We start from the raw sequence: 25109 nt of genomic DNA, 5'->3' as shown, positions 1-25109 counted from the left end.
TCCTCCAGGTCTCTACTCCAACGTCACCTTCTCAATGAGGCCTCGCCCACCATTTCATTTAAAGTTGCACCCCACGCCCACACCCTTCTTCATAAGTCATTTCTACTTTTCCATAGAACTCACTATTTCTAACCATGTAATACACTTATTTGTGGTGTTTTTTGCCCAAGTCCTCTCATCAGAACGTACTTGGACTACTTCACCCACGGCTGACCCCTAATACCAAGAGCAGTGCCTGGCACAGAGCAGGTGCTCAATAAATTTTTTTTAAGAGATGGGGTCTCACCATGTTGCCCAGGCTGGTCTTGAACTCCTGGCCTCAAGCCATCCTCCCACCTTGGCCTCCCAAAGTGCTAGGATTATAGGTGTGAGCCACCACGCCTGGCCCAGTAAATACTTCTTGAAGGAGGAATTCCTTCTAGAGGCTATGGAGCACAGTCCCTCCCTGCCTCAAACTCCATACCCACAAATCCACCAGTCTACCAGACATCTCACATGAATGTCTCAAAGACACACCATGCCCAATGTGTGCCCCTGATGAATAGTGTTCCTCCTTGGCAGAGGCCTCACACCATCCCTAGCCCCACCCTCTTCCTTCCGTCACTGCCTCTCACATCACCCTGGCCCCCTCATTCCAACTGCCACCACCTGGGCCCAGACCAGTGTCACCTCTCCCTGCCTTTCGCTTGTCTCCTTGCCACCCCTCTTGTCACTCTCCAGCCTATTCTCTACACTGCAGCCTAAGCGCTCTTCCTAGAACACGAATCTGACCCTGTCCCCTCGCCCTGCCCTGCATGGGGACCTCCCATGGCTCCCATCATCTCTTGCTTCGTTGTTCCCATATTTCAGCCACTGAGAGCATCTGTAAGCCTCTTGAAGGGCCGTGCTCCCTGGGCCCTCTACCTCTGCCCTTGCCACACTCTGCTTAGAACCTGTTCCCTCTTTCTTCCCACACCCTTCAGGTTCAGCTTGGATGTCTCTTTCTCATAGGCACAGGCTCTGAACCTCCCAGATGGATTAGGATCCCTCCTATGTGATACCAGAGGCTCCACATGCCTCTTGACAGCACACGTACCACTCTGTATCACAACAGCTCAATGACCAATGACCTCCACTAGAACCGGAGTTCCAAGCACCCAGGGACCACGCCCAGGGCCTAGCAGAGGGTCTTGACATGACAGGTGCTTAGTCACCATCTGGGGACTAAATGGATCTCTTTGAGGAGAGAAGGGGTCTGTGGAACCAGGGGCCTCGGTTTCTGAAGATGGGAGAAGAGCCTGGTGTCTGGGTGCCCCAGGGTTCTAACTAGCGGGCAGTGAACCACTGTGTGGGACACCAGATCTCTTGGGAAGGGGTGTCTGGGGAACAGAAAACAAAACATCCAGTTCTCCCTCACACTCAGCCTTGGCGCAGATAAGGCTGGCAGAGGGGTAGTTGAAGGACTTGAGGATTCGGGAGACTGCCAAGCTGACGTCCTCGTTACTGGGGTACAGGCTGACAGATGCGAAGCGAAGGTACTGAAGGCGGGGTGTCTCCTCGGGACCCACCTTGATGTGGGGGATCTGGACAGAGAGGAAACTTTGGCCTCCATCCTGCTTCTCCGCCCAGCCCTTGCCTCCCAGGGACCCACTCCCCGCAAAGCCCTGGGCCCATGCTCCCCACCTCACCTCCTTCTCTCCACAGATATGGCTCACAGTGGAGGCAGATGCTGGGCTGGAGGAGGGCCCGAGGACAGACACAACCCCTTTGGGCAAGATCTGACACACTGCAAGGGAAGGGGAAGGGAGCACAGAGTCAGGGACCCCCTGCCTCCTCTCTTTCCCCATCTCTCAGGGAGCCCCCATGGCCCAGGAGAGGATCAGACACTGGCAACTGCCTGATCCTCTTCTGCCATCCGGGACCCAGAAGGACAGTCTCTGACCCCACCCAACAAGTGAACATGAGGGGGCATGAGACAGAGAGAGATGAGGACACAGCAACAGAGGGACAGGTCAGGCCAAGGGAGATCAAAGGAAGGGATAAAGAGAAAGAGACACCAGGGGCCTCCTCTGCCTGCAAAGCCTGTGCCTAGTCCCTCAGCCGCTGTTGTTCTCAATCTTTTCAGCCATGCCACAACCCACGGTGCACTCACTACCTCCTCCCCTGACCCCGCAGCCCAGGTCCCCTGGAGCCTCCTCATACTCCAAACACCACTCTCCTGCTTTACCTACTTCCTCCTCTTTCTTCTGCTCTCTTCCTTCTTAGACACATGTGTGTCTCGAGACTGGGAGGTGGAAAGCTGCTGTTTTTGCTTGTCCAGTGCCTGTTTTCATGGCAGAACCCTAACTTCTCCTGGGGGAACTATCCCCACCCTTCAGTCCAGTGTTCCCAGGATTGACTGGCACCTGATGCAGGCCTTGGGCAGTCACAGAACTCCATTCTTCTAGCCATGGCAACTGGTCCAGAGATACGTATGGGCGCAAATCAGACCATGGAGCACCTTCCCCAGGTCTTTTGCTACAATTATCACTGGGTTTGCTAGACTGGTGAGATGTAAGCTTGGTGCTGCTGGGGCTATCTCACCACCAGCTGAGAGAGCATTTCTGAAAATGAAGCCAACTCACAGGAAAGCAGGCCTCAAAAGTAAAGACACAGAGAGATTCTACAGGATGTCATTTGAATACCTGAATCCAGCCATGCCTGAAACAATCCTAGGCCATCGTTTGAACACCTGGATTCAACCATGCCTGAAATTTGTCCGTAGGTCTTTTAGTGACATTTGCTAATATGTTCTCTTTTTTCCTTAAACCAGGCTGAGTTTGGTTTCTGCCACCTCTAACTAAAGGCGTCATAACTGAACACCTCATTTCCTCCAAATTGGCTCCTTCTGGACCTTCCACACTGGTGAGGGCCCCACCATCCACACAGACCAGATGCCTGGAAATGGTCCTTGCCTTCCATCTCTCTCCTGACAGCCAGTTAGTCACCACGTCCTGTCTCTTCTTTGTCCTCAAATATCTCACATCTGTCCCCTTCTCTTCAACCCCTTGGCCCCTGCCCTAGTTTAGGACTCTTAACTCAGACATATACCAGAGTTCTCACTCATTACCCAAATCCAGCCTCCAGATTCTCTTTCCAGAAGCCTTGCTCCCTGGTATAGACCTATCAATGGCTTCTCAGTGCTTGTGGGTGAAGGCGGCATCTTTCACCCCAGCACCGTAGCCTCCTTGAGCCGGCCTGACACCCTGCACAGCCTCGCTTCCTACTGCCTCACACTTAGCTCTGAAGTCTCTCACAATCTCTCCAAATATGCCCTGAATCCAGGTGGATTCAGGATGGGCTCAACTCCACACCCTCATTCCTTGGCTCCAAATATTTCCCTCTGCTCCCACCCTGATCCCCACCCCATCTCCAGACTCTAGGCACATGCCTGGAATGCCATCTGCCTCCTCACCCTCCATCCCAGCTTCTCCCAAATTGTACTCTGTGCCACACCAGCCAAAAGAGCCTGTGAAACGCCATACCCCATTCTCCCTCTTAGTGATCTGAAACATGCAGTAACACCATAAAGCCTCTGATAAGGCCTGCAGGAAAGAAACCTGTCTAAAACATGTTTTAAGGCAGCATCTCCCGAAGGTCTAACTGCAGCACATCTGTTCAAGTGACACCTTTGAACATTCAGCCCATTAGTATTCCATAGACACTTCCACACCCCCGTCATGTGGCCGGCCGCACTTGGAGCCATGCCACTCCTTCTATATCCTGTTCACCTTTCAGAGCCCAGCTTCAGACTAGCTTTCTCCAGAATGCCTTTGCTGACCCTCGCGCAAGCCTCCTGCCCTCCATGCCTGGGGCTTGTTATTAAGCTCTGGGGGCTAACAAGCATCCATGGCCAGCTGGGATGACAGGGCTTATCTTTCCAATGCCACCCCGCGCACCTCCAGAGCAGACCTGGGGCTTATGCTCTCCCTCTTCTCCAACCTCCAGGCCCAGAAGCAGTCATGTCTGGGAAGAAGGCAGAGACAAACACAAAGGAAGGGGAAAGATGGAGCTAGAAGAGGACAAGACCAGGCCAGAAGCCAGGGGCAAAGGGATGGACTGAGGGCCACCGGCCTGCCCTGCCTCACCCCATGCCCCTAAGGCCCCGCTCACTGGTGTCCGTGGTCTCGTACTGGCTGTCCCGCTGCAGCTCAAAGATGTCTACTTCCACTCGGGCCTTGGCTGGGACCTCGATGATCCCGTTGATCTGCTCCCGGGCCAGGGCTAAGGCCAGACGCTCACCGCGGCCACACACTGTCTGATCATCCAGGATTGCAGCTGAGGGGACACAGGGGTTGGGGACCAGACTCCTGGGTCATGAGGAAGGAGGGGGCTGGGGTCTTGGACTCCTGGGCTCTAGGGTGAGGTAAGTGTAGGGACCAGGGGTCTAGACACCTGGATCTGAGGTTGGTAGGAGCTAGGGGTCTGGACTCCTGGGTCCTGGGGGAAGGAGGAACTGGAGGCTGGGACTCCTTGCTGCTGAAGAGAGTTGAGACCCAGGTCCTGAGGGACTGGCATGCATGGGTCCCCAGAGGAACCCCAGGGCCTGACGGGAGGGTCTCTGAGGACACAGGGGCAGGGTGCGGGAGGGCCTCACCCATGCGCAGTGATGAGAGCACCTGGCAGCTGGGGCTGGCGAAGGCAACAATCAGCAGCAGCAGCAGCTCAGCCGGCATCTTCCTCCCCTCCTCATGGGGACGCAGCTGCCGCGGCCCCCACTCGCCACCTACAAGCAGACCCCCCAGCCCAGGGGGAGATTACTATGTGGTGGGATTGAACCCCTTGGAGGCCTGCTAGATGGGGTGATCACAGAAGCCTTGGGGACATTGTTGGCAAGCAGTTCACAGCTCTGCAGAGCCCTGCTCTGTTCAGAAGCTGGCAATACTGAGGGCATTGCGAGAAGGGAAGCTCAGCTCAGAGAGGAGAGCGGAGGTCACAGTGCTCAGGTGCTGAGTGGGACAGGCTGCAAGAGAGAGGATGGGCACAGCTACCAAAACAGGAGGGAGGCGTGCAAGGTTCTCAGGTAGGAGTGAATTCCTGGGACCAGCCCCACCCTAATAGGAAACCAGGAAGTGCCACCCCCCACCCAGTCCCACCCCTGTCTCTGGGCAGGCAGCCGTTACTAGGCAACAGAAACCGGCTGGAGAAGATGCGGTGGTTGCTAGGCAACCCCATCCCAGGCCTCACTTGCCACTTCCTGACGTCCCTGGTTCCCACAATCCCATGGGGAGAGAGGCCTGGACATCCGAGGTCTGGAGGGGAGAGTATCCAGGAGTTAAGAAACTTTGGGAGAGATGGAGAAAAAGAGAGAGAGGCACACACAGAGCCCCATAGATGAATGGACCCAGAACAGTAAAAGAGCTAAAAAACAAACAAATAAATAAATAAATAAGCAAAGAGAGAGAAGGAAGGAAACAGAGAAAGTGAAAGAGAGGCTTAGAGAAGGGAAAGACAGAGATTCAGAAAAAGAGAAAGGACAAAATAAATAGAAATACAAGGGAAGAGAAAGACAAGACAATAGGAAAATGGGGGTAGAAATGGAGAGAAAAGAAGAGAGTTACAGGGAGCTAGGAAGAGGACAAGAAGGGAGAAAGAGGGGAGAGACAGGAGGATGAGGAGGCAAGATAAAGAAAGGATAGAGCAGGGAGAGGAAGAGAGAGGGACAGGCTGGAGAGGTGGAAACCAAGTCACAGGTGAGACACAGGAAGACGGAGACAGAGGATGGAGAAAAGATATGAACCGACTTGGATACAAACAGGAAGAGCTGGAAGGGAGGAGTTAGTAAGGAAGGGAGTGAGCTGCCTGCCAGAAGTTGGTGCCAAACCGCTGCCCCCCACCCTGCTGGGGAGCAGAAGTAAAGGGGGAGATGGTATATCTTTGCTCTTCACAACTCTCCACTCCTATGGAGTCAGGGATTCCTCTAGGCACCCCGGCCTTCTGCAGGGCAACCAGTTCGGCCAGACGCACAGCTCCGCTCCCTCTGGCTGAGGGCTGTGCCCCAAGGGAAGGGATGCTTGGGTTTCCATGGAGTAGGGTTACTGTTGGGGGCCCAGAATGCTGTGAGGTGGGCCTGGACACCGGACCCCACTCAGTCCCCATGGAAGGACAGCTTGAACTGGTGAAACTGGAATGAGAACTTCGAGGGAAGGATAGAGGCACAAGTCCTTCTGACCATCTCAAGTGGCCTGGAAAACCCAGGCCAGGGATCAGTCTCAGCTCTGCCCCAGACTCACTGTGTAATCTTGAGCAAGTTACTGCCCTCTGGGCCTCTGAGAAGGAGAGAGTGCCGGGTGGGAAGGCATGATGGACAGGCTGGGGACTGCAAACTATAATGTGGATTACGGTGAAGGCTTGTCAAGGATGGAGGCGCAAGGGATGCTGGGAGACCGGGAAGGAGCGCTCACAGTGGGAGGAGTGTGAAGGGCGGGGCTAGGAGAGAGGTAGGAGGGGAGTGGGTCATCCTGAGACACCAGGGACTCCTGAAGAAAATCAGGGAGCAGAGGACAAAGGACAGAAAGACTGAAGGAAAGATGGGGCAGAAGGACAGGAACCCACAGGTGGCAGCCAAAGGTGGGAGTGGACAGAGAAAAAGACAACACAACAGGGTTGAGGGGCAGCAGGTGGACACAGATACACACAGAAAGACAGCCCAAGAGGTAGGAACTGAGGCTAAGTGAGAGAGCAAGAGACAGACACGGCCTAGAAGTGAGACATCAAAGGAGATAGAGACAGGGCAGGCAGGGTGTCACGCAGGCCCAGGACTCATAGCCCCAGAGACTGGGCAAAGCCAGATAAAGGTCAAAACCCAGCAGAGAGCTCAGCAACAGTGGGCACAGGAGAGACATCAGCAAAGGTGAGAGGCAAGGAGGGCCAGCAAAGGCACACGGGGTGAGGGAGAAGGCTAAGGGAGATAAAGAAATAGCAGCAGGTACAAGACTTGGGAGAAGGAGAGAAATGGCCAAACTCCGCAAAGAGAGATGGCCAGTCGGAAAGAGAGACAGTATGTCACAGCTGCACAGCAGGCCCATAGAAGAGGAAGGGGCAAGGGGGAAAAGCAACTGGGAGACAGAAAGGGGGAGTCAGGGAGAGAAACAGAGGTGGGGAGATGGAGTGAGTGCACTAGAGGAGCACAAGCAGGGACAGGGCAAGCGCCTGCAGGAGGGGCTAGACCCACACAGAGGCACAGCCATCCCAAGACACTCAGGAAAGCCGTGCAGGGGAGCAGGAGATCCCACGGCCTGAAAGCCCCCAGATATGGAGAGAAAAGGGAGCAGAAAGGCCACGTGAGGTAACACAGAAGTGGGGAGAGAGAATGGGAGTGGAAAGAGTTGAACCAGCCAGGAAAAGTCAGCATGGACCATGGAGCAGTGGGGCAGCAGCTGAGGAGGGAGGGTCGGAGGAGCCGGGTACCCAGAGTGGATCTGGGGGAAAGAGGTGGAAAAGTGACAGAGGGAAGACAGCCTCCAAGCCCAGAGGCAGAGAGAGGGAGGAGGACAGGTGAGCGGAGGCACAGAATGGAAAGAGAAGTGGAAAGAGACCTGCCAAGGGAGACTCGGAGAGAGGGAAGCCAGGGTGGAGGAGTTCTGACAGAGACAGGGATCTAAACAGAGACATGCTGAGAGCAGCCTGGGTTAACAGCAAAGAGAGAAGTTGGACAGAGTCAGAGAGGGGCCCAGGAGACACAGAAAATGGGGGCTCAAAAGCGGAAAGACATCTCCAGGAGACAGGGACTGGATGGGATGGGGACAGGGCCAGGGCCCACCGAAGGCAGGCAGAGGATGAGGCTCAGAGGAACAGAAAGAGCCAGTCTGGGACCAGGACGGAGGCTTGGAGACAGCAGGGGCACGGACATGCCAGGGGCCCGGGGTAAGTCAGAGCCCGAGTAAGAGCAGTCAGCCCAGTAGGACCCACAAAGCTGGAGAGCTGGGGGTGGCAGTGAGCTATGTACCCAGAATAAGGGGTGAGAAGAGGTGGAGGTGAATGGACACTGAGGAGATGGAGGGCGCAGAGCAGGCCCCTTGTGGGGGAGGGTACTTGCCAGTCCGGAGAACGGGGAGAATGTGGTGCCCCCCGCCAGGCAGCACCAAGCCCAGCCTTCCAGGACCCAGAACCCAGCCCAATCCCCGCCCTGCAGACACTCACGGATCCTGGTGGGACGGAGGGCTGGGCTCCCTCGAGGCCCGAGGACCGACAGCGGGAGGTGCTCCGGCGTTGGGTGGCGGTGGGGCTGGGCGGGGGGAGAGGGCAGTCCACAGGGCCCCCTCCCCCGCCGCTGGCGGTGGCCCCCAACTAATCCAAAACGGTAGCTCCACAGAAGCAGGGAGGAAGGACAGGTGGAAGAGGAGAGGGCGGGCCTGGGAGGGGAGGAAGGGGAAAGGAGAAAATGGAGGAGAGAAGGGGAGAGAGGAGAGGAGGAAGGAGCAAATGGAGGGGAAGGAGAGAGGAAAGGAGGAGAGGAAGGTGAAAACGGAAGGGGGGGCACAGGCAAAGCCGGGGGAGGGGGAAGCTGGCCCAGGAAAGGGCCCCCGCCCCCTCCCCTAGCCGGGCCGGCCTGGGGGGGCCACAGGGGGCGAGGACTGGGTGGAGAAAAGGAAGCCGGCCATCAGGAGAAGTGGGGGAGGGGAGGGCCTGCTGGGGGAGGGGGCCACCCCCTTCCCCCCTCCCCCCTGGAGCCTGGGCCCTGCCCTGGTTGAGGCAAGGGCCGGGAGTCCTCAAGCCCTCAGCCCCCACGGGAAAAGCATGCTGGGGGCGGGGAGAGCCCGGGAGTGGAGGGCTGGGGAGGATGGAGAGCTGGGAGACCCAGAGAGGCCGACAAGGGGGCAAATGAGGTGGAGAGAGAGGGAGGAGAGAGAGGAGGATGGAGAGAAGCAGGTGGAAGAGAAAGGCGGAGGAGGGTGGGGTGTCCCAGGGGCTCCCGGTCCTGGGCCTCAGTGGGAGGGCCTGGTCACAGACTCCTGGTCCCCTGTGAGGAAAAGCCGCCGCCGGCTCCAGTCCCCGGCTGGGCCTGCCTCCCCGCCGCTGGCTGCCGCCACTGCTGCCGCCACCGCTTAGTCTCCCCTCTGAGGCCGCCGCCTGCCTGCCCGCCTGCCTGCCCGCCTGCCGCCCGCGCTGGGTCCTGGAGCGCGGGGGGGGGGGGGGGGGGGGTTGGGGGGGTTGTGGGGAGAGAGAAGAGGGAAGGAGGCAGGGAGGAGGGCGGGCAGGAGGAAGGGAGGGAGGCAGGCAGTGAGCGAGTAGGGAGGGGAGTCGGGGGAGGGGGAGCCCGTATTGGTTGGGGATGGGGGCCCCCCCCGCGAGGAGAATGCTGATGAGAAGAAGGAGCTGCATTGGATGGAGAGCCCACCCCCAAGCCACCCCCTCTACCACCCCATGCCACCGCCCTGCCCAGACAGCCCTGGGCACAGGAGCCCACAGAGATGGGAGGCAAGGAGACCTGGGTAGAAGGCCACTGAGATGAGGGGAGAGGGCTACAGAGATGAAGAGAAATGAAGAGAAGAGAGACAGCCATCAAGACTGTCCAGAGAAGTGGGCCGAGGCCCATAAACCCCACAAGGACAGGAAAAGCCCAGGGATAAGAAAGAAAGGCCCATGGACACAAGGGAGCAGCCTGCACAGACAAGCAAAAGGACCTCGGAGACAAGGGGCAGTATGTGGACACAGAGACCTCCCGTGAAGGAAAACAGGGGAGAAGCCAGAGACACGAGAGAGGCCCCTGGAAACAGAAAGCACTCCTTGGATATGGGGAGCGGTCCACAGGGCAGGGAGAGAGCCAAGGAGAGCCGAAGAAGGTCACAGAAACAAGGGAGGCCTACAGACACCAGGGGACCACAAAGACAAGGATGTGGCTCATAGACACAAGAGAGCCACTGAGGCAGGAGCTGCCAGCCTGGAGATGCGGAGCAAGCTTCTCCCAATAGAAATAGCTCCTATAGAGGTGAGGGGATGGGTGGTGAGTATGGGAATTCCCTATAGTGCACAGAGAAATCCTTGGGACCCACAGAGATGAGTGGGTGGAGAGAAGGGGCCCTCATTATCTAGTCGCAGGAGCAGAGAGGCAGTGGGAAAGGTGGATAGAAGGACAGGGAGCTGGAGGGCAGAGCCAGGAGAAGTGGGAGACTCCTTCCCAGGGAACACTCTGCAGCCTCTCAGAAGGAGCTGAGCAGGGCAGGGGGATGGAAGAGAGAAGCGACACAGATCTTGGAGTGGGGGTGGGTGGTGCATGGCTGGGTGGGGGGGTGAAATTTGGGGGGAAGAAACATGACAGTTGGCACTGAAGGCTGAGCCCGTGACTCACCACCACCCCCGATGCTCGTGATGGGGAGGAGACACTGACACACTCACGTGCAGCCCACAGCACATGTGACCGCATGCCTCGAACACACAGCTGGCACATGGCAACTCCTGGACCACATGCCAGCCTAGCACGGGAAGCCCTCTGCAAGCTGGCATGGGGGCATCCTGGACACACATCTGACACATATATCTGACACTGAAGGACCACCAACTTTGCACACACCTCCTTACCCCACTTGGTCAACATCTACACCCACCCCTCAAACACCACACTCAGCTCCAGCCAGGCCTAAAAGCCCAGACTCACACCTGCCTCTGGGACTTTGCTTATGCAGGACTTCAACACAGAACACCGTCCTTTCAATCGGGGCGGGTGCTCATTCCTGTAATCCCAGCACTTTGGAAGGCTGAGGCAAGTGGACCACCTGAGGTTGCGAGTTCAAGACCAGCCTGGCCAACATGGCAAAACCCCGTCACTACTAAAAATACAAAAATTAGCCAGGCCTGGTGGCACGCTCCTTTAGTCCCAGCTACTCGGGAGGCTGAGGCACGAGAATCGCTTGAACCTAGGAGGCAGAGGTTGCTGTGAGCCATGATCATGCCACTGCGCTACAGCATGGGAGACAGAGCGAGACTCTATCTCACAAAAAAAAATAAATAATGACCACCATCCACTCTAAATTCAACCTGTCCCCGAAATCCTAGCCAGTCCTGTGCTATCACCTCCAGAAAGACCAGTCCAGGCCTCAGCTTATTCCTATATTATCTGGAGAGAAGAGAGAACTACACAACCCAAATCAAGTTGGGAAGTCCAAGCAAAAGGCCTGAGAAGTTACCTGGATCCTCAGATTTTCTTTTTTTCTTTCCTTTTTTTTGAGATGGAGTCTTGCTCTGTTGCCCAAACGAGTGCAGTGGCGTGATCTCAGCTCACTGCAAGCTCCACCTCCCAGGTTCACGCCATTTTCCTGCCTCAGGCTCCCGAGTAGCTGGGACTATAGGTGCCCCCCACCACGCCCCGCTAATTTTTTTGTATTCTTAGTAGAGACGGGGTTTCACCATGTTAGCCAGGATGGTCTTGATCTCCTGATTCGTAATCTGCCTGCCTTGGCCTCCCAAAGTACTGGGATTACAGGTGTGAGCCACCACGCCCAGCCAGATTTTCTTTTCTTTCTTCTTTTTTTTTTTTTTTTTGAGATGGAGTTTTGCTCTTGTTGCCCAGGTTGGAGTGCAATGGCGCCATCTTGGCTCACTGCAACCTCCGCCTCCGGGGTTCAAGTGATTCTATTGCCTCAGCCTCCCGAGTAGCTGGGATTATAGGCATGCACTACCATGCCCGACTAATTCTGTATTTTTAGTACAGACGGAGTTTCTCAATGTTGGTCAGGCTGGTCTTGAACTCCTGACCTCGGGTGATCGGCCTGCCTGGGTCTCCCAAAGTGTTGGGATTACAGGTGTGACCCACCGCACCCAGCCTGATCCTCAGATTTTCAAGTGGGGAAAAGGAAGTTTCAGCAGGAGCAAGAATCTGCCCAAGGTCACACAGCCTGTCAAAAACTGAGCATGGCTTCCACTTCTCTGGCACCTACCCCAGGTGATTTTGCCCTAAGGGCAAACCCAGACTGCTTCAAAGCAGGCCAAGCCTAGCTTTAGCTCACTAATTTCCACCAGCTCTTTCCTTTACTTCTTGCATTCATCCCTTCAACATCGAACCACTTGAACTTCCCACCTGCCAGGCAGGTGAGCCTGGGGGCCAAGAATGGAGACCTTAAGGTCAACTCCTGGGTTGGAATCCTGACTCTTCCTAACTACGGGAACTACGACTAGTTACTTCTCTGGGCCTCGATGTTTTGTAAAGTCAGTATGACAGTTTCTCCCTTACATGATTGTTGAGAGGATTAAACTGAATAATGCATGTAAACATTGAGCATAATACCTAGCACGTCATAATACACCCAAGAGATGTTAGTTATTAGCATTAGGCTCCTGGAGATACTAATAAAAATCACAACTGGCCAGACACAGTGGCTCACACATGTAATCCCACTATTTTGGGAGGCCAAGGCAGGAGGATGGTTTGAGCCCAGGAGTTCTGAGACCAGCCTGGGCAACATGGTAAGACTCTATCTCTACAAAAAAAAAAAAAAACACAAAAAAACAAAAAACGGGCACGGTGGCTCATGCCTGTAATCCCAGCACTTTCGGAGGTCAAGGTAGACAGATCCACTTGAGGCCAGGAGTTCAAGACCAGCCTGGCCAACATGGCAAAAACCAGTCCCTACCAAAAAATATGAAACATAGCCGGGCATGGCAGCACATGCCTGTAATCCCAGCTACTTAGGAGGCTGAAAATTGCTTGAGCCTGGGAGGCAGAGGTTGCAGTCAGCTGAGATCACAACACTGCACTCCAGCCTGGGTGACAGAGCTACACTGTCTCAAAAAAAAAAAAAATTAGGAGCTGGGCACAGTGGCTCACATCTGTAATCCCAACACTTTGGGAGGCTGAGTTGGGGGTGGATCATCTTAGGTCAGGAGTTTGAGACCAGCCTGGCCAACATGGCAAAATCCCGTCTTTACTAAAAATAAAAAAAATTAGCCGGGAGTGGTGGTGTGTGCCTGTAGTCCCAGCTACTCAGGAGGCTTAGGCAGGAGAATCACTTGAACCCAGGAGGCGAAGGTTGCAGTAAGCTGAGATCATGCCACTGTACTCCAGCCTGGGTGATGAGCGACAGGATCCCTCTCCAGAAAACAACAAAGCAAAACAAAAAATTAAATTAAAAAAATAGGCCAGATGCAGTGGCTCACGCCTACAATTCCAGCACTTTGGGAGGCCAAGGCAGGTGGATCACGAGGTCAGGAGATTGAGACCACCCTGGCCAATATGGTGAAACCCCGTCTCTACTAAAAATACAAAAATTAGCCAGGCATGGTGGCAAGTACCTGTAGTCACAGCTACTCAGGAGGCTGAGGCAGGAGACTCGCTTGAACCCAGGAGGTGGAGGTTGCAGTGAGCCGAGATTGCGCCATTGTACTCCAGCCTGGGTGACAGAGCAAGACTCTGACGTCTCAAAAATAAATAAAATAAAATAAAGAGTAACTCCTAGATGTCTTTTACTCTGTGCCTCACAACCACCATGAGATGAGTTGTGATTAGCCCCATTTCACAGATTAGAAATTTAGGCTCAGGATAGTTGACTTGCCCTAGAACCAGGATTCCAATCCGGGAATCTGTTTTAACTACACAGGCCTGCTGTTAGGGAATTTAATCCATGAGAAGGTTAGGACACCTAATGACTAAATGACCATAGCAAAGCTGATGAATTGGTCCCGGGTCTCACCATGAGACGCATCCCATAGTGGCTTTTGGCATCAGGTAGGTAAATAAATAACAGTTCTGAGAGTGAGTTTCCTCATCCGAGAAACTGAAACTCCTCTGTGCTTGGGTTCAGGGAGTAGGTCTGGAAACGTTTCTTTTTTTCTTTTAGATGGAGCCTCGCTCTGTCGCCCAGGCTGGAGTGCAGTGGCACGACCTCGGCTCACTGCAACCTCGGCCTCCTGGGTGCAATCAAATCTTGTGCCTGTCTCCCGAGTTGCTGGGGTTACAGGCACAAGGCAGCACACCCAGCTAATTTTTTGTATTTTTAGCAAAGATGGTAGTTTCACTAGGTTGGCCAGGTGGGTCTCGAACGCCTGACTTCAAGTGATGAACCCTCCTCAGCCTCCCAAATTGTTGGGATTACAGGCGTGAGTCACGGCGCCCTGCCTGGAAACGTTTCTAATAGTACTGGGGCAACTCCCTCCCAAGGCCCTGAGGGGCGCAGGAACGAGGTGAGTAGGAATGGCCAGAGCCCCTTGGACACATGGGGCCCCGCTCTCGAGGTGTAAGGGTCAGAGTCACCCCGGAAGGAGGTGGAATGGAGTCCGCCCGCTAATGGCTCACTTCCTTCAGGCTCTCACCCTGATTGTCCTTCAGGTCCTCTACCCGCCACATTCCCTGTTTCTTCCAGTGAAATTGCCTGTCCTTGCTTCTTCTTTTTCTCCATATCCTCGCTTTCCTTGCTTCCCGTCTGACATTTCTCCTCTCTCCACTTCCCAGAAGTCCCCTCGGTCTTTACCCTGTTTCTTCCTGTCGCCTTCATTTCCCTCCTTTTAATAAAGTGAGTTTGGAGCCTTAGTTTCCCTTTTCTCCCTCCATGTGACTGGTGCTGAACGCAGTTTGCCCTCGCCCAATCACGCTAAGTGGTTTCACTTTCTCCCTCTGACCCTCGGGGAAACCACAAAGGCTCCTGTGCCTCCATTCCCCGGCTCCAGCCCTCGGGGTGCCGCGTGCCTAAATTTCCCAGGATCTTTTCCTCCCTCTCCCTGACCCCAACGCTGACTCCCTCATGGCGTCCCCAAGATGGCGCCCGCGGCGGCGCTCCGCCGCCTGACGTCATCGCACCGCCCTCCGCTCAGAGTTGCCCACTGGAGCCGTCGGAGGCGGAGTCAAGGAGGAGGAGGAGCATCCTCTAGGGAGGATTAAAGGGGCGGGCACTATCCACCCGAGGGCTGACCGGTGAGGGAACGTCGCTAAAGGATTGGTTGGGCGCTGCGGGAAATCTCGATGCTCCTCACTATTGGCCCAAGCCTCAGAGACATGAACTTCGATTGGCCGAACGGCAAGGCCCGAGCGGGCGATGATTGGTTGCGTCCGGCCGTCCGTGCGGCGGCCGAGGAGGAAGGTGGGAGGGGCGTTGCTGAGGGTAGCTGGGGGCGAGAGTGAGGCTACGGAGCAGGCGAGAAGCGACGCGAGAGCTAGAGCGGGCGCAGCGTTAGGGTGGCCGTGCAAGGGGAGCCGTGGCCCGGGCCCGGGCCCGGGGCGTGCGAGACGGCTGAAGCAGGTGAGCGCGAGCGGGCGCGCAGAGGCTAGCCGGGCTGCCCTCCCTGCCGCCGCGGCCTCCTCTCGCCAGGCCGCCTGCGCACTGAGGGCCTGAGGGGGTGCGCGCCGGGCAGTTAGGGCGGAGCGGCACCAACGGCCGACCGGGCGCGCGGGCAACCAGGCAGGGCCCGGGCCCGAGCGGCAGGTGGGGAAGGGGCCTGGAGTAGCGTGCGGGGCTGAGGAGGGGCGGGGCTTGGGCTGGGGCTTTGGCGGGGCACCTGGGCGGGAAGGGGAGGCCTCAGAGCTGTCCCAGAAGGGCTCCGCCGCTCCCCAGGGTTTGGGGTAAAGGACTTGGTGGTGTGGCAAGTCCAGGACGAAGGGGCTGGGCCGGTTAGAGGCACTTGGGTGCCCAGTGAGGGGCTTAGGGCGTGAGAAAGATAATTAAGTTAATGGAGGGGGAAAATATCTAGTTCTTCCTGGAAAGAACTGGGGCAGTGAGAGGGGTTTTGGTGTGAAAAAATATTAGGAAATCGATATCCCCAAGGGAGCGGTTTAGAGCTAAGGAGGGGTCCAGTTGTAACGGATGGGGTTAAAATAATGTGAAGAGGCCTTAAACCATGTATCAGGAGGTTGGGTACCCTTGGAATACGTGGAGAGAGGTCTCTGTACAAAGAAGGGTTATGTGTATTTTAAAAGGATGTTTGGGTGTTCCTAGAATGAGCCGGGAAAGGTAGTCTTTTTTAAGTACAGGTAATTAGGCCAAGGTGAAGATGGGATTTGGTTATTGGAAGGGGAGGAAGTAGGGTGGGAGAGATCTGTGTGCTAAAGTGACGAGTGCCTGGGAATTCCTGGAATGAGACTGAGAGGTTGCTAAGATGTTGGGGGTCTGAGTACCCCCAGAGTAGTAGGCTAGTGAGAGGGGCTTGAGTGTGAGGAAAAGGGGTCTGTCTGCTGGAGTAGGGTGGTGATGGGGGTTCTGTATGAGAATAGGAGGTCCGGGTATCCCTAAAGGGGATTTGAGCAGCAGGAGGGGTGTGTGTAGAAGGAGCTTAAGCCGTTGTGAAAGACGGTCTGGATATCCCTGGAATGGGTTGAGTGTGTGTGGATCTTTACACAAAGGAGTTATGTTACCACGAAGAGGAGGGTCTGAGCATCCCTAGAATGGGTTAGGGTGGGTTGGGTCTTCTCGCAAATTAAAAAAGATTGGGTTAATAATGTGAAGGAGGATCTGGATATTCCTGAGATGGATTTGCCGGGGCAGGGGGAGGTCTGTTTGCAAGAGAGGCATAGGTTGATATGAAGTGAGGGTATGGGCGTCTCTGAATGAGTGGCTGTGTATGAATAGGAAGGGTTTAAATCAATGGGAAGAGGGGACCTGGGTATCCCAAAGGGGATTAGAATGGTCTATTTGGTCTTGGTACAAAGAAGAGGTGATGAATGTAAAGAGTGGAAAGATATCCTGGAGACAGGAGTTAGGGTGGTGGAAGGGTCTACGTCTGAAACAGGGAGGAGTAGGCCTTTGTGAAAATGGGTCTGGGTATTCTGGATAGGGGGTTAGGGTTGGAGAGAGCCTTGATTTGTAGAAGAGTTTAAGTAATTAAACAGGGCTGGGTATCATGAAGTGGTTAAGGTGGGCGAAGTCTGGGTGTGGAGATGGGTTAGGCCAATGTGAGAAAATCTGATTGGGGGGAAGGGATATAGTTTGACGTGAGGAATCCAGGCACCCGAGGAAGAGTTGGTGGGTAGCAGGGGAGTTGCGTGTGAAGGGGAGGGGTGGCACCGTGTACAGTGCTGAAAGTGGAGTGGTGGGGTGTTGGGCAGTTTGAGTGGTCTGGGTGTAAAAAGAAGTCTGAGAACCTGGGAGAAGGAGCAGAGGTCATGGGAGGGGTGCGGCTGGGAGAAACAGGTGGGGAAGGCTTATATGGGGTTTCAGTTGGGTACCTTGGAGAGGAATGGGGTGATGTGAGTTGGGAAGAAAAGGAGTCAGTGGAAGGAGGTCTGAGTGGAGGTTCCCATGTGCTGGGCGTAACTGTGGGGCCCACTGTGAGGCGTGGGAGATGAGGGGACTGAACAGGTTACAAGGATCTGGTGGGTGGAATTTGATGCAAGTTGATGTAGAGGTGAGACTGGGTAAATTCCTGGGGAAGGGACTGCCTGGGAGATTTTGTGTTTGGTGTTTGTTATGTTGAGGGGAGGAAGGATTATTAGGAGGGAAGCAGAATTTTAAAAATTGAAGGAAGAACTTAGAGGGGGCATAGATCTAAGGTATTGGGAGTGGAGAGTGATAAAGGGAAGAGCTGAGGAATCGGTGACCTAACTGGTTTGTCCCCACTGTCCCCTCTTCCAGCCCAGGGCCTTGCTGCCGCCATGACTGAGGAATCAGAGGAGACAGTCCTGTACATTGAGCACCGCTATGTCTGCTCTGAGTGCAACCAGCTCTATGGATCCCTGGAAGAGGTGCTCATGCACCAAAACTCCCACGTGCCACAGCAGCACTTTGAGCTGGTGGGCGTGGCTGACCCCGGAGTCACTGTTGCCACAGACACAGCTTCAGGCACGGGCCTCTATCAGACCCTTGTGCAGGAGAGCCAGTACCAGTGCCTGGAGTGCGGTCAACTGCTGATGTCGCCCAGCCAGCTCCTGGAGCACCAGGAGCTGCACCTGAAGATGATGACACCCCAGGAGGCAGTGCCAGCTGAGCCACCACCCAAGGCACCACCCCTGAGCTCCAGCACCATCCACTACGAGTGTGTGGATTGCAAGGCTCTCTTTGCCAGCCAGGAGCTCTGGCTGAACCACCGGCAGACACACCTCCGGGCTACACCCACCAAGGCTCCTGCCCCTGTTGTCCTGGGGTCCCCAGTTGTTCTGGGGCCTCCTGTGGGCCAGGCCCGAGTGGCTGTGGAGCACTCATATCGAAAGGCAGAAGAGGGTGGGGAAGGGGCGACTGTCCCATCTGCCGCTGCCACCACCACTGAGGTGGTGACCGAGGTGGAGCTGCTCCTCTACAAGTGCTCTGAGTGCTCCCAGCTCTTCCAGCTGCCAGCGGATTTCCTGGAGCACCAGGCCACTCACTTCCCTGCTCCTGTCCCCGAGTCTCAGGAGCCTGCCCTACAGCAGGAGGTGCAGGCTTCGTCACCTGCAGAGGTGCCTGTGTCTCAGCCTGACCCCGTGCCAGCTTCTGATCACAGTTATGAGCTGCGCAATGGTGAAGCCATTGGGCGGGATCGCCGGGGGCGCAGGGCCCGGAGGAACAACAGTGGAGAAGCAGGCGGGACAGCCACACAGGAGCTCTTCTGCTCAGCCTGTGACCAGCTGTTTCTCTCACCCCACCAGCTACAGCAGCACCTGCGGAGTCACCGGGAGGGCGTCTTTAAGTGCCCCCTGTGCAGTCGTGTCTTCCCCAGCCCTTCCAGTCTGGACCAGCACCTTGGAGACCACAGCAGCGAGTCACACTTCCTGTGTGTAGACTGTGGCCTGGCCTTTGGCACAGAGGCCCTCCTCCTGGCCCACCGGCGCGCCCACACCCCAAATCCTCTGCATTCATGTCCGTGTGGAAAGACCTTTGTCAACCTTACCAAGTTCCTTTATCACCGGCGTACTCATGGGGTAGGGGGTGTCCCTCTGCCCACAACACCAGTCCCACCAGAGGAACCTGTCATTGGTTTCCCTGAGCCAGCCCCCGCAGAGACTGGAGAGCCAGAGGCCCCTGAGCCCCCTGTGTCTGAGGAGACTTCAGCAGGGCCCGCTGCCCCAGGCACCTACCGCTGCCTCCTGTGCAGCCGTGAATTTGGAAAGGCCTTGCAGCTGACCCGGCACCAACGTTTTGTGCACCGGCTGGAGCGGCGCCATAAATGCAGCATTTGTGGCAAGATGTTCAAGAAGAAGTCTCATGTGCGTAACCACCTGCGCACGCACACAGGGGAGCGGCCCTTCCCCTGCCCTGACTGCGCCAAGCCCTTCAACTCGCCTGCCAACCTGGCCCGCCACCGGCTCACACACACAGGAGAGCGGCCCTATCGGTGTGGGGACTGTGGCAAGGCTTTCACACAGAGCTCCACACTGAGGCAGCACCGCTTGGTGCATGCCCAGCACTTCCCCTACCGCTGCCAGGAATGTGGGGTGCGTTTTCACCGCCCTTACCGCCTGCTCATGCACCGCTACCATCACACAGGTGAATACCCCTACAAGTGTCGTGAATGCCCCCGCTCTTTCTTGTTGCGCCGGCTGCTGGAGGTGCACCAGCTCGTGGTCCATGCCGGACGCCAGCCCCACCGCTGCCCATCCTGTGGGGCTGCCTTCCCCTCCTCACTGCGGCTCCGGGAGCACCGCTGTGCAGCTGCTGCTGCCCAGGCCCCACGGCGCTTTGAGTGTGGCACCTGTGGCAAGAAAGTGGGCTCAGCTGCTCGGCTGCAGGCACACGAGGCGGCCCATGCGGCTGCTGGGCCTGGAGAGGTCCTGGCTAAGGAGCCTCCTGCCCCTCGAGCCCCACGGGCCACTCGTGCACCAGTTGCCTCTCCAGCAGGCCTTGGAGGCACTGCTACAGCATCCCCTGCAGCCCCTGCCCGCCGCCGGGGTCTAGAGTGCAGCGAGTGCAAGAAGCTGTTCAGCACAGAGACATCACTGCAGGTGCACCGGCGCATCCACACAGGTGAGCGGCCGTACCCATGTCCAGACTGTGGCAAGGCGTTCCGTCAGAGTACCCACCTGAAAGACCACCGGCGCCTGCACACAGGTGAGCGGCCCTTTGCCTGTGAAGTGTGTGGCAAGGCCTTTGCCATCTCCATGCGCCTGGCAGAACATCGCCGCATCCACACAGGCGAACGACCCTACTCCTGCCCTGACTGTGGCAAGAGCTACCGCTCCTTCTCCAACCTCTGGAAGCACCGCAAGACCCATCAGCAGCAGCATCAGGCAGCTGTGCGGCAGCAGCTGGCAGAGGCGGAGGCTGCCGTTGGCCTGGCCGTGATGGAGACTGCTGTGGAGGCGCTGCCCCTGGTGGAAGCCATTGAGATCTACCCTCTGGCCGAGGCCGAGGGGGTCCAGATCAGTGGCTGACTCTGCCTGACTTCCTCTTCAGCACCTCCATGCCCTGTTGCTGAAGGCCCTCCAGCATCCCCTTAAGCATCTGTACATACTGTGTCCCTTCCTCTTCCCATCCCCACCACCTTGTAAGTTCTAAATTGGATTTATTCTCTCCTGAGGTGGGTGCTTTCGGGTCCTTGACACACAAAAAGGTGCCCCCCCCACCTTCCACCTCTTAGCACTGGTGACCCCAAAAATGAAACCATCAATAAAGACCGAGTTGCCAGCAGTGTATAGAGTGGAATTTGGGAGTCACGGGTCTTACCTCTCATGGCTGCGTCACCAGCACCCAGAAGTGGGCCTGGCAGGTAGCAGGGATAGTACAAGCCCAGTAAACATTTGCTGGGCTGAAGAGAATGACCTGGTGTTCATGGGCATGGCTCTCAAGCAGGGCCTTCACTTTACTGCTAGATGGAGGTAGCATGACTCTTGCCACTAGAGGTCCCTGGCTCTGTGGAAAAGCTCAAGGGTGCTTGTGCTGGTGGCAGGAACTTTCAGAGAAATCAGATTCTAACACCCCTGTCCCTGACTCCTGGCCTGATATGGCCTTGTCTCCCAAGGCCATCTGATTTTCTCATTGATCCCCAAAAGCAAATGCAGGTAGGCATGATCTCTGGGGCTGTGGAATTAAAGGAGATTCTGAATAATATGTGTCTGGACATAGGAAGCTTCATGAGGGGTGGTGACTTGAATCCCCCTGGAGTTGGACTTTGGCTCAGCCAACAGATTTTTTTTTTATTTTTATTTTTTTGAGACGGAGTCTCGCTCTGTCGCCCAGGCTGGAGTGCAGTGGCTGGATCTCAGCTCACTGCAAGCTCCGCCTCCTGGGTTCAAGCCATTCTCCTGCCTCAGCCTCCCGAGTAGCTGGGACTACAGGCGCCCACCACCTCGCCCGGCTAGTTTTTTGTATTTTTTAGTAAAGACGGGGTTTCACCGTGTTAGCCAGGATGGTCTCAATCTCCTGACCTCGTGATCCACCCGTCTCGGCCTCCCAAAGTGCTGGGATAGCCAACAGATTTTTATCGTGAGAGATGGATTGTTGGAATGGCTGGCCAATGTTTGAACATCTAGTTAGTCTCAAGTACTATATAACAATAATATTCACACTGATTAGGTGAGAACATTTTGCAGGGAAGGAATCTCCAGTCAAAAGCATTGAGATGACTTGCCCAAGGTCAGATTCAATCCAGGCAGGGCAGAGCTTGAATTTAAGCCTGATTTCATTTCATTTGGTTTAATCACCCATATGCTTTTCTCTCCATTCTGCTGCCTTCTGCATACTTCGGGGAGGGTGGTGGAGACAAGAAAAGAGTATGTGACTGGGGCGATGCTAGGCTGCTGTGCTAGCCTTGCTTCTGAGACCCCTTCTTCCCAGAGGTTATTCCAAATCCTTCTGTTGAACTCTTTTTCCTTTATTTATTTGTTTTTTCGAGATGGAGTCTGCTCTGCTGCCCAGGCTGGAGTGCAATGGTGTGGTCTTGGCTCACTGCAACCTCCACCTCCCAGGTTCAAGTGTTTCTCCTGCCGCAGCCTCCCAAGTGGCTTGGGTTACAGGCACATGCCACCACACCTGGCTAATTTTTATATTTTTAGTAGAGGCGGGGTTTCACCATGTTGGTCAGACTGGTTTCCAACTCCCCACCTCAGGTGATCCACCCGCCTCAGCCTCCCAAAGTGCTGGGATTATAGGCATGAGCCACCGCCTCTGGCCTAAAACAAATTCTAATAATCTTGTAAAATAAATGACATAGTATTTGAAAAGTTAATGTATTAGGGTTCTGTTTATACAAAAAAATACATAGGTTATGTGTATGTGTATCCTACCTGTTATATGTATATAAATTATACAATAGATACAGTAAATATTGATATATATATAAAGAGATTTTTATTGTTTTACTCTTTATAGACATATATAAACATACATTTTAATGTTTATATACATATAGTTACAAATCCTAGGATTTTTTTAAAATTAAGTTCTGGGATACATGTGCAGAACGTGCAGGTTTGTTACATAGGTATACACATGCCATGGTAGTTTGCTGCACCCATCAACCCGTCATCTACATTAGGTATTTCTCCTAATATTATCCCTCCCTAGCCCCCTGCCCTCTGACAGGCCCTAGTGTGTGATGCTCACCTCCCTGTGTCCATGCGTTCTCATTGTTCAACCCACTTATGAGTGAGAACATATGGTGTTTGGTTTTCTGTTCCTGTGTTAGGTTTTATTTTTATCTTTTTATTAGAAATGGGGTCTTGCTATGTTGGCCAGGCTGGTCTCAAACTCCTGGCCTGAAGGGATCATCCCATTTTGGCCTCCGAAAGTGCTGGGATTAGAGGCATGAGGCATAACACCTGGCCTGTTTTTTTTTGTTTTTGTTTTTTTTCCTATTTTTCAGAGTCTTGCTTTGTCACCCAGGCTGGAATGCAGTTGCACGATCACGGCTCACTACAGCCTCAACCTCCTGGGCTCAAGTGATCTTTCTGCCTCAGCCTCCCAAGTTGCTGGAACTACAGGCGAGCACCACCACATCTGCCTAATGTATTTTGTAGAGATGGGGTCTTGGGTTCTGTGTGGTTCTGACTGTGCCACCTTGAAGATGGGCCTGAAGCCAATGATCTTCCTCCATGTATTATTCTTTTTTTTTTTTTTTTTTTGAGACGGAGTCTCGCTCTGTCGCCCAGGCTGGAGTGCAGTGGCCAGATCTCAGCTCACTGCAAGCTCCGCCTCCCGGGTTTACGCCATTCTCCTGCCTCAGCCTCCGGAGTAGCTGGGACTACAGGCGCCCGCCACCTCGCCCGGCTAGTTTTTTGTATTTTTAGTAGAGACGGGGTTTCACCGTGTTAGCCAGGATGGTCTCGATCTCCTGACCTCGTGATCCACCCGTCTCGGCCTCCCACAGTGCTGGGATTACAGGCTTGAGCCACCGCGCCCGGCCCCATGTATTATTCTTATGCCTCATCCCTGCTGACTTGTTGGGAGAGTTGAGGAGCTTTGCGTTTTTTCAGTCTTGCCAAAACACTGCAATGCTGACACTTCTTGTCTTACTACATATGAAACCTGTCTTTCACTCATACTTTTCCTGTGCCTCGATTCCCACAGCCCTCACTATTGAATTTGCAGGATCCCAGCACCTGTGTGCCAAGCATACATTAGAGGATGGAACAGTGTTGAGGAAACCCAACAGCTCTTCCCCCCCCCCCACCCCCGAGATAGAGTCTCACTCTGTCACCCAGGCTAGAGTGTAGTGGCATGATCTCGGCTCACTGCAACCTCTACCTCCCAACTTCAAGTGATTCTTGTGCCTCAGCTGCCCGAGTAGCTGGGATTACAGGTGTGCACCACCACGCCCGGCTAATTTTTGTATTTTTAGCAGAATGGGGCTTCACCATGTTGGGCAGGCTAGTCTTGAACTTCTGGCCTCAAGTGATTCGCCAGCCTGGTCCTCCCAAAATGCTGGGAGTATAGGCATGAGCCACCGCGCCCAGTCTTAACAGTGCATTTTCATTAATACTACTTCTGCCTTTCAGTGGTGAGGTCTTAGGGATCAGTCCATGGCCTGATGGCCTGCAGAAGCTGTTGCTACTGCTGAATGACAGATGGGCACAATAATTTGAGTAAGAGTTAATGTTGCTCTAAAAAGGAAGGGGGTTGGTGTGTACATTGTACCACCAGAAAACTTCAAAATCAACTCTGGTTGGTTGGTTTGAGACAGGGTCTCGCTCTGTCACCACCCAGGCTGGAGTGCAGTGGTACTATCACAGCTCACTGCAGCCTTGGCCTCCCGGGCTCAAGAGCTCCACCTCAGCCTCCCAAGTAGCTGGGACCACAGATGTACACCATTATGCCCAGTTAATTTTGTTCAATTTTTTTTTTTTTTTTTTTTTTTTGAGATGGAGTCTCACTCTGTCATCCAGGCTGGAGTGCAGTGGCACAATCTCTGCTCACTGCAACCTCCACCTCCCAGGTTCAAGCGATTCTTCTGCCTCAGCCTCCCAAGTAGCTGGGACTACAGGCACGCACCACCACGCCTGGCTAATTTTTGTATTTTTAGTACAGACGCGGTTTTACCATATTGGCTAGGCTGGTCTCGAACTCCTGACCTAATGATCCACCCACCTCAGCCTCCCAAAGTGCTGGGATTCCAGGCATGAGCCACCACACCTGGCCCAATTTTGTTCAATTTTTGTAGAGATGGGGTCTCACTGTGTTGCCCAGGCTGGTGTTGAACTCCTGGGCTCAAGGGTTCTTCTTGCCTTGGCCTCCTCAATTCTAGGGTTGCAGGCAGGAGCCACCGCACATGGCCTGGTTTTTTTTTGTTTTGTTTTTTCTGAGATGGAATCTCGCTCTGTCGCCTGATGTGGAGTGCAATGACGCAATCTCGGCTGACTGCAACTTCCGCTTCCCGGATTCAAGCTATTCTCTAGCCTCAGCCTCCTGGGTAGCTAAGATTACAAGCGTGCACCACCACGTCTGGCTAATTTTTGTATTTTTAGTAGAGACGGGGTTTCACCGTGTTAGCCAGGCTGATCTCGAATTCCTGACCTCAGGTGATCCGCCTGCCTCAGCCTCCCAAAGTGTTGAGATTACAGGCGTGAGCTAGCGCGCCTGGCGTTTTTTGTTTTTTGCATTTTTTTGGTGATGTGAAAAAATGACGTATAACTCTTCTGTTAATTTATTTGACAATTTGTGAGGCTGAAACTTTTTAATGTGTTAATTGAAACTCTGGTTTTGAAGAGTCTCTCTAGTCCTCTAGGGAAGCATCCAGGGATGGAAATGGGGAGGTACTTGCTGGTTTCCTGGCTTTCTCATAGTTCTCATTTATTGAAGACAGTGTGCTGGAGCCCAGTCCTAAGC

General features: G+C 54.7%; 2 protein-coding genes across 6 annotated transcripts in view; one reads left to right on the top strand and one right to left on the bottom strand.

The window, feature by feature from the left end:
* GRIK5 (glutamate ionotropic receptor kainate type subunit 5) overlaps positions 1-9133 on the bottom strand; it is a 74242-nt gene extending 65109 nt beyond the window's left edge. For 2 of the 3 annotated variants that reach the window (XM_037991314.2, XM_007996951.3), the window contains exons 1-5: positions 8161-9133; positions 4616-4744; positions 4132-4296; positions 1668-1765; positions 1397-1562 (exon numbers count right to left, since the gene is read on the bottom strand). In XM_037991314.2, the coding sequence (XP_037847242.1) occupies positions 1397-1562; positions 1668-1765; positions 4132-4296; positions 4616-4694 (508 nt within the window). In that variant the 5' untranslated portion in view covers positions 4695-4744; positions 8161-9133. Of the gene's footprint in view, positions 1-1396; positions 1563-1667; positions 1766-4131; positions 4297-4615; positions 4745-8160 lie in introns of those variants that run through there. The other variant, XM_037991315.2, reaches the window with a different exon arrangement.
* Positions 9134-9381: 248 nt separating this feature from the next.
* ZNF574 (zinc finger protein 574) lies at positions 9382-20492 on the top strand. 3 transcript variants are annotated; one of them, XM_007996953.3, is made up of 2 exons: positions 9382-9949; positions 17511-20492. In XM_007996953.3, exon 2 carries the CDS (start codon positions 17531-17533, stop codon positions 20219-20221), a length of 2691 nt encoding a protein of 896 aa, XP_007995144.3. In that variant the 5' UTR covers positions 9382-9949; positions 17511-17530; the 3' UTR covers positions 20222-20492. The 3 variants fall into 3 exon arrangements, with proteins under 3 accessions (XP_007995144.3, XP_007995143.3, XP_007995145.3); XM_007996952.3 differs by lacking the exon at positions 9382-9949 and adding an exon at positions 15040-15185; XM_007996954.3 differs by lacking the exon at positions 9382-9949 and adding an exon at positions 15284-15368.
* Positions 20493-25109: the final 4617 nt, after the last annotated feature.

Source organism: Chlorocebus sabaeus, chromosome 6, assembly GCF_047675955.1.
Source record: "Chlorocebus sabaeus isolate Y175 chromosome 6, mChlSab1.0.hap1, whole genome shotgun sequence".
NCBI lineage: Eukaryota > Metazoa > Chordata > Mammalia > Primates > Cercopithecidae > Chlorocebus > Chlorocebus sabaeus.
This window is presented reverse-complemented; position numbering and strand designations above follow the sequence as displayed.

Bases quoted from the DNA above. Each gene is read 5' to 3' on its own strand.
- ZNF574 (XM_007996953.3), top strand. From the start codon at position 17,531: ATGACTGAGGAATCAGAGGAGACAGTCCTGTACATTGAGCACCGCTAT.